The sequence below is a fragment of the Amblyomma maculatum genome, chromosome 9, assembly GCF_055883805.1.
Source record: "Amblyomma maculatum isolate TAMU_Amacu chromosome 9, ASM5588380v1, whole genome shotgun sequence".
NCBI classification, from domain to species: Eukaryota; Metazoa; Arthropoda; class Arachnida; order Ixodida; family Ixodidae; genus Amblyomma; species Amblyomma maculatum.
In genome coordinates this window covers 39,531,532-39,544,021 of record NC_139352.1, presented here as the reverse complement: position 1 = coordinate 39,544,021, position 12,490 = coordinate 39,531,532, and the positions used below count along the sequence as shown (strand labels likewise).

Here is a 12,490-nt window from a genome sequence, read left to right as displayed (position 1 = left end):
TGACACTATCTCTTGTGTGATAAGGAAATGCACTTTCTTGGGCAACTCATTTCTGGTGTCAGGATGTCTTTCTTGTGCTGAGTGCAAGGCTGCCTGTGTAAGCAGCTTGGACCTTTTTTTTTTTTTTTTTTTTTTCATTTTTCATTTTTTTTTTTTTTATTTGGGCATTTGTTGCAAACCAGTGCCCATGTTGTGTCATCTTCCCTTCCACCTATGGCCGCTTTCGTGCTGGTTGTAGCCAAGCTGCCTGGTTAAAAAGCCAGTGCTACGTGTGGCAGGCCTGAGATATTATAACTGCCTTCTTTTTATCTCATGTTTCTTTTTTTCCCCCATACCACTGCTAGCTGACTTTATGAGCCCTTTACAAACCCTAGTGGCATGCTTTGGGTACCCCAGACATGATCCTGTGAAATTGTCATAAAATGGCGTGTAATATTTGTGCTTTGAAAACTTCAGAAAAAGTTTTAGAACTGGTAGGAGTTCGTCTCTAGTGCTCCCTTCATTGCAGAAACAAAAAAAGCGGGGATATCAGTAAAAAAAAAAAAAGATGATTAAAGCATAGTTCATTTTGTTTATTTATGATTTGTGAATTTCAAACTGTGATTAAATTGCAGTCAAATATGCAGATGCATAGATTTGTTAAAGAACAAAATTCAAAACTGTTTTATCCCATGCTAATGCTGTATTGCGAGGGCAGAAACTAGGCAACTTTGCCACTAGGGTAATCTTTTGCACAAATTCATCCTTGTTCAAACATCCTTTGTACTTAGTACTTGGAAGCTCATGTTGGATCAATATATTTGAAAAGATTGTGTCTGCTGTTACATTGCCAATTTAAGTTCTGCAGAAGTAAAGGAAGATAATGGGTATTGCGGTTTTAAGACCAGTCTGATGGGAAGTAAAGATTTCCAAGCTATAAACTCTAAGACGGCCATAACTCCAGCTGAGACGTTATACTCACTGAAAGAGGTAGATTGGCGTTAAAACTTCTGCTGACTTGTGAAAGTAGGCAGCGCCTTTGTGACCGAAGAAAACAAAGGGCAGTCTATCAAAAGTGCCTGCGGTTACACAAGAGGCATTAAATGTATACGACGATGACCTGGACAAGATGATGCGCCACTTAAAATTCATTTCCACCTTATCAGAGAACCTTTATCTGTTTTTAAGGCTTGGAAATAGGGAGAGCTCAGAACAAAAGGATGCCTCTCACGCTATTTTCTTTGTACCAACAAGCTCTGAAGCCGGATCTTCCAGTTCTTTTTTTGTAAATTTTTGCTAATAGGTGCCTTTGCTTTGGCGTATTTGTGCAGCAAGTTTTGCGAAAGTATCTGCAATTTGCCTTGATTAAGTTACATTTAGCTGCATAAAATCTCCTGGCCTTCTTTAAACATTCCTTGTTGCATTCTAGTGCATTTTCTGGGGCTTCTTTGCAGTAGTTTTCGTACCTTTGTATATTTAGTGTGTTCTCTGTCTCTGAGTTTTTGCTGCATGCCTGTACGGTGCAAGTTTAGGAAGACTTGCAGCAGTGCACTGAATGGACCTACACTGAAGGGGGACAAAGGTCAACTTTTTGTCCGGCTTTTATTTTTCAGACAAGGCTAGCTAGTTCGGAGTGTACCGTGAAGATGATGCAAACTGCTTAAGAGATCCCAGTCTAAACAGTGGCGCATATGTTTACAGCCACTCTCTTTTTGTGTGTGTGTGTTGCTCCTATGAGCGCACAATACCACTTTATAAAAATCTGTCAACCATCTTGTCCGCCTACGTGTGTGCCAGCTTGCTTGCTACGGAACCTGGATGCTTGGAGGTGGCATTCAATGGTTGCCAGCTGACTACGGAGCGAGGGACAGTTGATATATTTATAGGTAGTATCGGCCCAGTTTGAAGCTTACTATACGATTGTGGTCATGAAACTTGATGCGAGAAAGAAAAAGGAAAGGAAAAGTGGCAAAGCACAAGAATATGTAGAGAGACCAAGCAAAATGGAATCGATTTTTACAAAACGTTTAGGGTTGGGGACAAAACCAGTTTGCAGGCTTCAGACTTTGGGTGCTTGTTTTAGAAGTTTGTTCCAGTTTCAGTGGATATTGGGAATAATCCTTTGAATGCCTTTGTCTCTTTGATTGCCCTAGAAAAGGAGTGAGACAAGGCTGCATACTGTCGCCCTGCCTATTTAACCTATATGCAGAGTGCATCATGAGGAAGGCCGGTCTGAACGAGTCTTCAGCTGGAGTGATTGCTGGAAAACGTATCAACAACCTTAGATATGCGGATGGTACCACTTTAATGGCAGAAAGTGAAGTGGAACTCAAGAGACTTCTGATGCGTGTACAAGAAGAGAGTGAGAAGTTTGAGCTTAAACTGAACATTAAAAAGACAAAGATCATGGCGTCTTGCCCTATCAAGTCCTGGAGCATCAAGGGACAAGAAGTGGAAGCTGTGATAGATTTTCTCTTCTTGGGCTCCAAGATTACCCCGGAAGGAGACTGCAGCCATGAAATTAGGAGACGCCTGCTTCTGGGAGAGAGAGCCATGGTTAGCCTTGACCACCTAGTAAAGAGCAGAGACATTAGTCTGCCAACCAAGATCCGTATAATTCGTGCTATGGTCTTTCCAGTCGTGATGTATGGATGCGAGAGTTGGACTGTGAAGAAGGCTGACCGCTGAATAATTGACGCGTTTGAATTGTGGTGCTGGCAGAGACTCTTGAGAGTTCCTTAGACTGCCAGGAGATCAAATCAGTCGATATTGTCGACCATAAACCCTGACTGCTCATTGGAGGGTCAAATTCTAAAGTTAAAGCTTAGCTACTTTGGTCATCTGATGAGAAGAGAGGATTCACTGGAGAAAGATTTGATGTTGGGAAAGGTTGAGGGTCACCGGAGAAGGGGTAGGCAGCGAATGCGATGGTTAGATGGCATCCTCGAGGCGCTGCAGATGAAGTTATGTGATGTTAGGAAGAGACCGGAAAGCGTGGCGTGACATGGTCTATAGGGTCACGAAGAGTCGGACACGACTGAGCGGCTGAACTGAACTGAATATTTATTATTTGTCATATGTGACAGGGCTTCACCTGTGTGTGCATGGTGGCCCGTTTGCCTATGAGTTTCGGGTGTTGACATGCGCAGTTCGGCCCTGGACAAGGAGCGGAAGCACAAGGTAGCCATCAAGAAGCTGTCCCGGCCATTCCAGTCTGCTATCCATGCCAAGCGTACCTACCGGGAGCTGCGCCTGCTCAAGCATATGGACCATGAAAACGTGAGTGAAAATTTGGCCAGGGCTTTATTATTGACAGGTGCTTTGGGCTATCTTTGGCCCAAGCTGCTGCTTCTCAATTGTCACCACTGACAACCAGACTGAGTCCATTACAGGGTCACAGGCTGCTCTCATATATATATCTCCAGTTAGGCCAGCATTGTGCTGCCTGCAGCTAGCCTTTTCAGTGCAACCTTTTACAATGTGTTGCCTTAGAAATCCTTCTGCCATTCTTGCCAATTTCTTTTGCATGGTTGAATTCTGCCATCACAGTTCTGTCATGTAATTTCTCAGATCCCTGCTGTTCCAAACAGAATGTGTTATTCCTTAAGCTGCTGTAAACGGAGAGGAAGAAAGGAAAAAAAAAAGCACTTTAGGAAAACTAAGAATTTAGTCATTGTCTCAAACTCTCCCGACTTAGTAGGTAGCGTCTTACTTCCACAGCCTTGCTACTATTTACGAGCTCCTCTCTGTTTACTGGACCTTTCAACAGTACCCTGACTTCCTTCATATTAGTGTGTGATGGAAATTTTGTGGATCTCATAATTTTTTTTTTTAAATTGGGTCGCAATACATGTACTGACTTTTGCATTTAGCGAGCGTTACTACTGAGTATGACTATGACCAGGTGTGTCTGTGGGAAGTGCTGCACTGTTCATGTTTGATAAATGCCTTGAAGAGAGCACATTATGTGGACATATAGCGAAAATGTAAACGCGCAACTAGATTTTGGGGGTAGGGGGCGGGGGGGGCACTAGTTAAAAGTGCCTTAACCTGTGGTTCAGCTTCTCCGCACGACCGTCCAGTGATGATGCGTCTCCCCCTTCAGTTTAGCTACCTTTGACAAATAGTAAGGAAATATTAAAGCTAGCGTCTTGTTCGTAGATTATCGCATTTGAATTGCACTGTTGTTACTTATAAGAGAAAACGGCTTTTGTAAACTTAACAATGCACACACACACAAAAAAGAAAGGGAATGGAAAGATTGCTGTCATCGGCCATTTTTAGAACCAAATTTGTTATGGCACAAAGGAATGAGTTTTACAGTGAAACTGCAGGCTAGGCTACAGCTTCGCCAGTGAAGAAAATCATGAATGCTAATGCTTCGCTGGGAGCTTCATGGGCAGCTTCACTGCCAAAGCAGGCAATGGAACGGATAGCTGGAGATTATCACATATAGTTGCTAGGAATAGCGGGGGAGAATTATTGTTGGAGTTTGCAGGAAGTGACAAGCGGGGAATTGTGAGTTCATAATGTGCTCTTGTCCGAGTTTCATTCTTAGTGCATGAGTCTGAGACAGCGTGAAATCATCTAATCACTGAAATGTGAGGGCTGTACCTGCTCTTTATTTGAGAAGAAAGCTGGGAAAAGATGTGTAAAACCAGTTAGCGGTGGGTGGGGTGGTGTCCACACTGTCCAAAGAGACTCCTCCGCTCTTGTTATCGAAGACGAGCACAAGTTAGAGCTGATGACGGACTTGACGACGGAAATGTTTAGCTGAAGCCAGGGGTAAGAGGACAGCTAGCCAGCAAGCTGTCTCTATAGCAAGAGGGCAGGATAGCTACACCGTGCTCTTGAAAGCTGTGGAATGCAGAGAGGGAATAAACTGCATTTATGAAGAGAGGCAGTTGGGTCCGTTGGAATGAAAGCCAGCAGTTTTCTGTGATAGTCTGCCGAACTTGTTTCGAAAAGCTCTTGGTAACTTGATTGATGGCTGCAGTGTGGAAAATTGGGCCAGTGGGCAGCATGGGTAGTTCGACAAAAAAAAAAAAAGCACATCTTGTTTTGGGTTTTCTGAATCCTACATTGGCTACTCAAAATTGAGCCCTTCAGCGTTGGTAGAAACATGCTGAGTTGGAGTGAAGTGCTTGAGCAGCTTGCAGTGGTTGTGACATTGGGGACTACCACGTTAGGCACGCCTTTAGTTTTTCTCTTCATTATTATTTTTTAATTTCAAGACATGCACCAAATAGCCTGTCATAAAAACTTCTCAATCACAGAAGCTAGCGTGTGCCTGGCAGTGACGAGGAATGTAGCAGCCTGACTATTGGAAAGCTGGCAAGGGCCCCAGGCTGGACATGTGTCATCATGAAAATAGGCGAGCGAGACATTCACTAACAATGGGGGTTATTTCATTTTCCACACCTAAGTCTACGGCTGTTGTGTGCCGTTTTTTCTTTTTAAATAAATGTTGCCTGCTTTTGAGCCGGCTGTCCGCCTGGTGGCTGACTTGTGGCATAGAACAGTTGTACGGGGTGCCTCATGCTCACGGCTGTGTGCCTCGCTATGCAGGTCATTGGCCTCCTGGACGTGTTCACGCCCTCGACCACGTTGGAGGACTTCCACGATGTGTGAGTCTGCCCGGCGCTTTGTTTGCCCCTGGCTTGGGGGGTGTTGCATGCACCACTTGTCAAGATGACGTCTGTCTGGTGGCTGGTGTCATGGTTCCATGCATAGATGGCAAAGAGGAAAGAGCCTGGACTGTCCGCAACAGTAGCACTAAATTGGGAGGTGAAGTACTTTGTGCTGCTGTGAATGCACCATCAATGATCGGTGGAAGAGTGAGAGAGAGGCAGTGCAGAGAAAGCTATGCTCTTGGTCCAGGTGGCACTCAGTTGGAGTGTGACAGGGAGGGCTTATAAGGAACACTCAAGCGTGCAGAATATATTGGTCCAGCCATGCAAAGTTATTGCCAAATGGAGGGAATTAAACTTGTTCTTTGCACACACCAGAACTTGAGACACCCACCAACACTGGGACTCAGCTCATTTGTCATATTACAGCTTTAGATAGAAGGGAAGAAAGAGGTGCTGTGCATTGCTGTCAGGCTTCCTTCAGGTTTCTTTCGTGCCATTTTTGACCTCAGCCACCACGACTGGCATAGATTGCAGGGAACTGATGAGGTTGGCCGTATATATTGCATCTCTACCATTAACTTAACACTTCACTAAGGAGGGCTGAAACTGGACGCTGCTGTCACACAAACAGCGAACACCTTGTTTTCAACGCAGTAAGTGCTTCAGGTCAGGGCCCGTTCTGACTTCGATACCCAGAGGGACTCGAAGCGCTTACTGGAACAGCAGAAGCAGATGTGGCAATTAGAATTATTTATGTTGAGGCATTGACAGGCCATCTAAATCATGCAAATTAATGGAGAATCTGAATGTGACTGCTTTGTATGCTTGCAGAGCTGTACAGTAACTCCGAGTTATGATAAGGTTACTATTTTTTCACTGTTGTGGTAAGCTGCACTGGAGCTTTTGGTGCTGGTTATGATCAGTTGTGAAATTGGTATCTAGTGTCTTTTTAGCAGTTCGGTCGAGGTTGTCTTTATAAGTGCTTCAAAATGACGACCTGTACACCTCTCTTGCATGGCAGTGCAAAAGATGCACACAGTGCTTCACAAGAATTAAGGTTTGGCTTACTTTTTGTGGTGTGCATCACATTTACGTTATTGACATTTACTTTATTGTCATGCACTCAGGTGAATGCCATTTACTCGGATAGAATTAAAGGATTGCTGGGCTTCGATCAAACTAGTGATCAGGCTGGACATTCGTGTCATTGGTTGGGCTACGTTAGAGAGGTCTTCGGAATACACTAAAGCGTTTAATTAGGCAGAAACATGGAAGGAGTGTGCATAAAATGCTGGGAGCCGTAAGACCAGTAATCCAGCCAGTTGGTTCAATGTTTTCTTCTCTCTTTTTCCTTCTGCTCTTCCTCCCCTTTGGTGGTGTGGCATGACAGCTACCTGGTGAACCACCTTATGGGCTCTGACCTCAATAACATAATCCGGACACAGCGACTGAGCGATGACCACGTCCAGTTCCTCGTCTATCAGATCCTCAGGGGCCTCAAGGTCGGTGACATCAGCATGCACGGTTGGCTGTCCCACCCTTGTTGTCTCTAAAGCCTATCAGCACAACTTTTCTTTTCATCGAAGGTGGCTCCGGCTCATTGTCGTTTAGACCTCATCTCGTTCATTTGATAATTATTTAAGAAAGGTTTTAGTTACAAGTGAACTAAATTGAATTTTCTTCTCGCCTCTACTGCAGGCTCAATTTCAGTGTTGTCCGGAGCCTTTTACTGACTTCTTGCTTGGCTCTGGAGATCTAGAAAAACAAATTGACCTCTTTATGCCCGAAATGGCTGAATGGGCTACTTGAGGAAGCCTAGCAGGCTAAGCTGCGTATTGGTGAACTTGAATTACAGTGTGCAGAAATTTATGTGCACGAGGACCTTTACTCGCATAATAATATATACACATGGACAAGTGCTTAGTTCCATTTTCATCGGCATCTCTTCTGTGAGAGAAAATTCACTACAACTTCCGTTGTGAGTGCATCATACTACCATAAAAAATGAAAGCAACATCACTCACTTGGCATGCTGTAGAACATCGTGATGCTCATCTTTTCTTTTTGTCGGCAAATAATTTGCACTTTACATTACATGTTTTTCAAGTGGAAATTTGAAATGTAACTAGCATTAATGAAGTGCAGAATACTGCGCTGAATGCTGAAAAAAAAAAGAAATGCAGTGAAAAAATGTGTGGTCAGTCGTGGATGCTGTGTGGAAAGGGTTTTGTAAAGTCGATACTATCCACCTGCCTCTGAATGTTTGCGTTACGATTATGTCGTCACATGTCTGTGGTCCTGTGGTGTCCTATGCTATGCTCGTATCAAAATGTCACTTCATGGGAGGTTCAGCACCATGGCTGGATGCTCTTTAATGCAAGTATTTGTTAAATATTTCATTGCTTTAAATGAAAACAAAAACAGTGTACAGTCGTCTACGGAAGTTGAAATGGGAGCTCAGGCTCACTTTTGAGTTTACTGTGGCAGAGTTCCTCTGTACAGAAACAGAGAGATCGCGAAGAGAGAGTGCACACTGACGACTGCTGTTCGATTTTAGCAATACATAAAGCTTTTGCGCTGTCATTTAGATGTGCAGTACAGCCTGATGAAATTGATTTCAATTGTATGCACTGGTTTGGGCATGCTAATAAATTGCATAAAAGCACTGTGGCTTTGTACAAAGTGCCTGTGTTGTGTGTGCAAGGTGCTCACAGCTTTGTGTTGTCTGTCTGTTTCAGTACATCCACTCGGCGGGCATCATTCACAGGGTAAGGAGGAGCAGCGCTTGTTATCCTATGGGGACGTGTGCAGAAACCGAGGCTTTGAAGAGTGTTATTTTAGTGCACTGTCCGGTTCATGTTTACCATATTTCCAAGTTTTTTAAGCACGCATAACTGGAGGAAAAAAACCCCTGCTGAAAGCTTCGAAAATAGACCTAGTTGGGTAAAGCAGTAATTTTGGTGAGTTGGTGCGGTTCCACATCGCCTCAACAACACATCAATGACGGGTGTTTCTGTTCTGTCTTGCCTCTTGTTCTTGATGCTCTATTGAGTCTTGAGCCAGTTGGGCACTCTGAGTTGCTTTGTGGCACCTCTGAATTTTGAGCTGCTGAATACTTCACTGTCTTTGTGCCTAGAATGCATTCTAGTAATCTGCTTGTTGTTGGAATAGGTATGCAGTAATCTGCATGCAATGGAATAGATGTACACTTGGTTTCATTGCTTTTTCCAACCGCATTCATGCACCAGTGTCGCACTAGAGGAGAGTGTATAATTAACTTAATGCTGCAAAGGTGGCTAGTCGGTTTCCGATATTAATTTACTAACGCACTGTATTTAACACAAAACTGGCACCAAAGGAGAGGGACACGATACAGGTAACGAGTACAAAATTTCAACTGTTAATTTGTTTTGCTGCTCAGCTTATATATGCACATAACAAAGAACACATGCACAAAAGGTAAGAAACTCGTGAGAAAAACAGGAGCTATTCATGAACCCTATATCACCGCCTCCTATCGCGCCCCTAGAGAACTCATTATCTCTTTGCGTCAGCACTATCGATGGGTCACTAACATATTCCGTGGGACCAGCTTGTGCCATTGCTCATGCTTCGAAGATAACCTTTGATTCCTGTCTGTGCATAACGACCCTATATTAGTGGTTTCCTTGAAACTTGGCTCGCAATCCTTGCAACGGGCTAAAGCTTGGCTGGATTGCTCTGGCTGTTGACGTTGCCGCAGTTTCTTCGATGCTTTCCCAGTCTTATGTTTATGCATCTTTCTGTCTGACCCGTGAGGTTCACTATTCTGCACATTGAAATTAGCTTTCGAGGGGGCTGAAAGGACGACACTTGCTTCATACTTCGCTGCAGTCTCTGCAATCAGTTTTGTGTTAAATACAGCGCATTAGTAAATTAATATTAATACAATTAACGGTTGTGCTTGTTGCTGGTACCTACACGGGGGAGTCTAATGAAAAGGAACTTCATTTTTTTTTTCTCCTTGCAGGATCTCAAGCCCAGTAACATTGCAGTGAACGAAGACTGTGAGCTCAAGGTGCGTGCTACCTTACATTTTTTGGTTTGGTTTGGTTTATGGGATTTAACACCCCAAAGCGACTCAGGCTATGAGAGACGGCGTAGTTGAGGACTCTGGAAATTTCGACTTCCTGAGGTTCTGTAACGTGCACTGCCATCGCACAGCACACGGGCGCCTTGCTTCTCACCTCCTTCGAAATTTGGCCGCCGAGGCCGGGATTCGATCCCGCATCCTTGGGAACAGTAGTCGAGGGCCTTAAGCACTTGCACCACCATGGCGGGTCTATGTTTATTGCTCCAGCAAAAGGATAGAAGGACAGTCTTTTTTTATGCCTAAGGGGAAGCTGGCTTAGTCTTATAGATGGTAGCTTAACTTTTCAACTCGCTGATGATCTCATTATTATGAGTCCGGCCCTGAAAGCCTGTTGCACTGTGTCGCTGCGTGTGTTTTGTGCTCATTGCTTGATTTCAGTGTGATTTGAGATGCGTCCTCTCTTCATATGAGTACTGTGAAATCCTGCAGACCCACATATTAATACGAGGTATGCTTTAGGTAAAGTGTGGATCTCGGCTAGTTGGTAGTATCCGTTGGGTATCCTGCTCGCTTTGGGTTAAACAAGGCAAATTCAGGGCAGAAGAAGTGGGGAAATAAAAGCTCAAATCTGCATATAATGCCATGGAAGTAGGCTCGTGAAAAGCATTTATTGGCGCTGTATATTGAACTTGACCCGGTGACTCAGCGAGCACTCTAGAAGTTTAAGTGCCACGCAATGGCGTATGCGGCACAACCCCATGCTGGGCGTCAAAAAGGGGCAACACATCTAAAGGGGATGTACCCTTTCTCGTGCAGGGTGGCATGATCAGAAAATTTCGCACAGCAAAGAGAAAAAATGACAGCTGATTTAGCTCGGCTGTCGGGCAGCGGGGCCTTTCTGTGGCCACAGCACGTCGACACTACTATGCCAGTAGACCACTGCAGGCATGGCATGGAGATGCAGTGTAGACGGAGCACGCAAACTGACTTACTGACTGACAGCTGTGGCAGCTGTGATTACTTTCACGTTTTTTTTAGAAGCAGCTGAGCACTGCTTTTAGGTGGCGGTCTCATCTGAAGTGCAATTTCCCTGCTTCTTCTAGTCTGTGCGTCACGAGATCAGCGGCGAGATGGCATCGAATTTGAAACTGAAACCATCAAAGCAGTCGACCGACACCACCTCTCACTGGAAGCATGATACAGATGACAGCAGCGAATAATAACGAGAGGGAAGCGCAAATTTAGACTGAAAATTGTTTGCGTCTGCATATAATATGGGGTGGTAATTTTACATGCCAGAAAGTCTGGGAAGAAGCTTCATATTATTTGTGGGTATTGTGGCATTCTCCTGCAGATGTTTGCGTTGGTAATGGGAGCTGGCATTCGAACACTGTACAGAATGTGGTTGCGTGAATCGTGCATGGTGCATCGTGTGAGTGTGTACATCTAATATGCATGCTTCAGGTTCAAGGCAACAAAACTTCCTGCAGAGTTCTCTTTCTCCGGAAAAGCTATATTTTCGCATCTGGAGGCACCTTTTCACTCGTGCGAGCCAAGCCATTCGCAACCTCGATGCTTCCTGGCATTCCTGTAGTGGCCCGAATGATTACAGAGCCAGTTTTTGCTCGGGTGGTGGTGGCAGGAAACTTGAGTGCTGAAACCTGTGATCCAGATCCTGGACTTCGGGCTGGCACGCCACGCTGAGGTGGAGATGACTGGCTACGTGGCGACACGGTGGTATCGAGCGCCAGAGATCATGCTCAACTGGATGCATTACAACCAGACGGGTGAGTTTGACGGGGAAGGCATGTTCGAAAATGCAAAACAGTCATGATGACGGCAGGGTGTAACAGAACAGTCAGGTGGGGGGACGAGATGAGCCGGTATGCCAGTTGAGTCAGGGCACAGTTATTGAAATGGTCCTCTGCACTGCAGTGGATTGCCATGATGGTGAAGTGGCTATGGTATCAGTATTCAGGCGCTGAGCCCAAGGTTGCGGCATTGAATTCTGTCCTCAGCAGATGTATCTCACTGGAGGGGAGATGTCAACATTCGGTAAATCAAATTCAGTAAACTGAATTCAGTGAACAGCATTCAGTAAACCCCCTTTTGCATGTGAGCAGTAAGTCAAACTGCGATTAGAATTCTTTTTTCAAGGACAACAATTGTTGTTGTCAAACAATTGTAAAGAAGATACTACTATACTACTACATGATTCAAGCTTATATAAAGTCTGGTAGGCATTTCAGGCATAACAGCCTATACTGATGTTGTGTGAAAACAACTTTTTTTTTTGCTATATATCTTTCCTTTTGTAGCTGTTTTTTGTGGGAATTTTTTATTTTTTTATTTTCAACTATCTTTACCAATTTTTGAAGGTATTTGAAGTTACAGTTGAATCTTGGTGGTAGGTTTTTCACAGGAAGAGTAAAGAAAAGCATGAGGGACGGGAAATACGACAGGATGAAAGTAACGGTAGTGCAGAACTTGCAGTGCCGTGTGTTAGGAAATGGGAGTGACAGGCAAGAAACCCACTGGTGCAGTGTGAAATGTGGCAAGCAAGGTGTAGTGTCATCCCAGCCTGAGGCAGTGCCCTTTTAAAGCTCCTTCTTGCTTTCTGTGAGCATTCATTGCTAATTGTTACTGCTGTGTGCACACTTCCTGGGTATAGAAGCCTTGCTAGTGAGGAAACTTGTGCCCTTGTACTCTGTTTATTTTTGCTTCATGTGCAGTCCTCATTTGGGATTTTCTTCCCCCTTTGTGCTCCTCATATTCTCACTGAGAGGTCATTGAGAAAGGGGGAAGT

General features: G+C 44.4%; 1 protein-coding gene across 4 annotated transcripts in view; it reads left to right on the top strand.

Annotated features, from left to right (window-relative positions):
• The window catches only part of p38b (p38b MAP kinase), a 56,317-nt gene that overhangs the window by 3,447 nt on the left and 40,380 nt on the right, over positions 1-12,490 (top strand). For all 4 annotated transcript variants that reach the window (XM_084578621.1, XM_084578622.1, XM_084578620.1 and 1 more), the window contains exons 2-7: positions 3,129-3,258; positions 5,548-5,606; positions 7,003-7,114; positions 8,351-8,380; positions 9,622-9,669; positions 11,357-11,471. In XM_084578621.1, the coding sequence (XP_084434747.1) occupies positions 3,129-3,258; positions 5,548-5,606; positions 7,003-7,114; positions 8,351-8,380; positions 9,622-9,669; positions 11,357-11,471 (494 nt within the window). The remainder of the gene's footprint in view (positions 1-3,128; positions 3,259-5,547; positions 5,607-7,002; positions 7,115-8,350; positions 8,381-9,621; positions 9,670-11,356; positions 11,472-12,490) is intronic.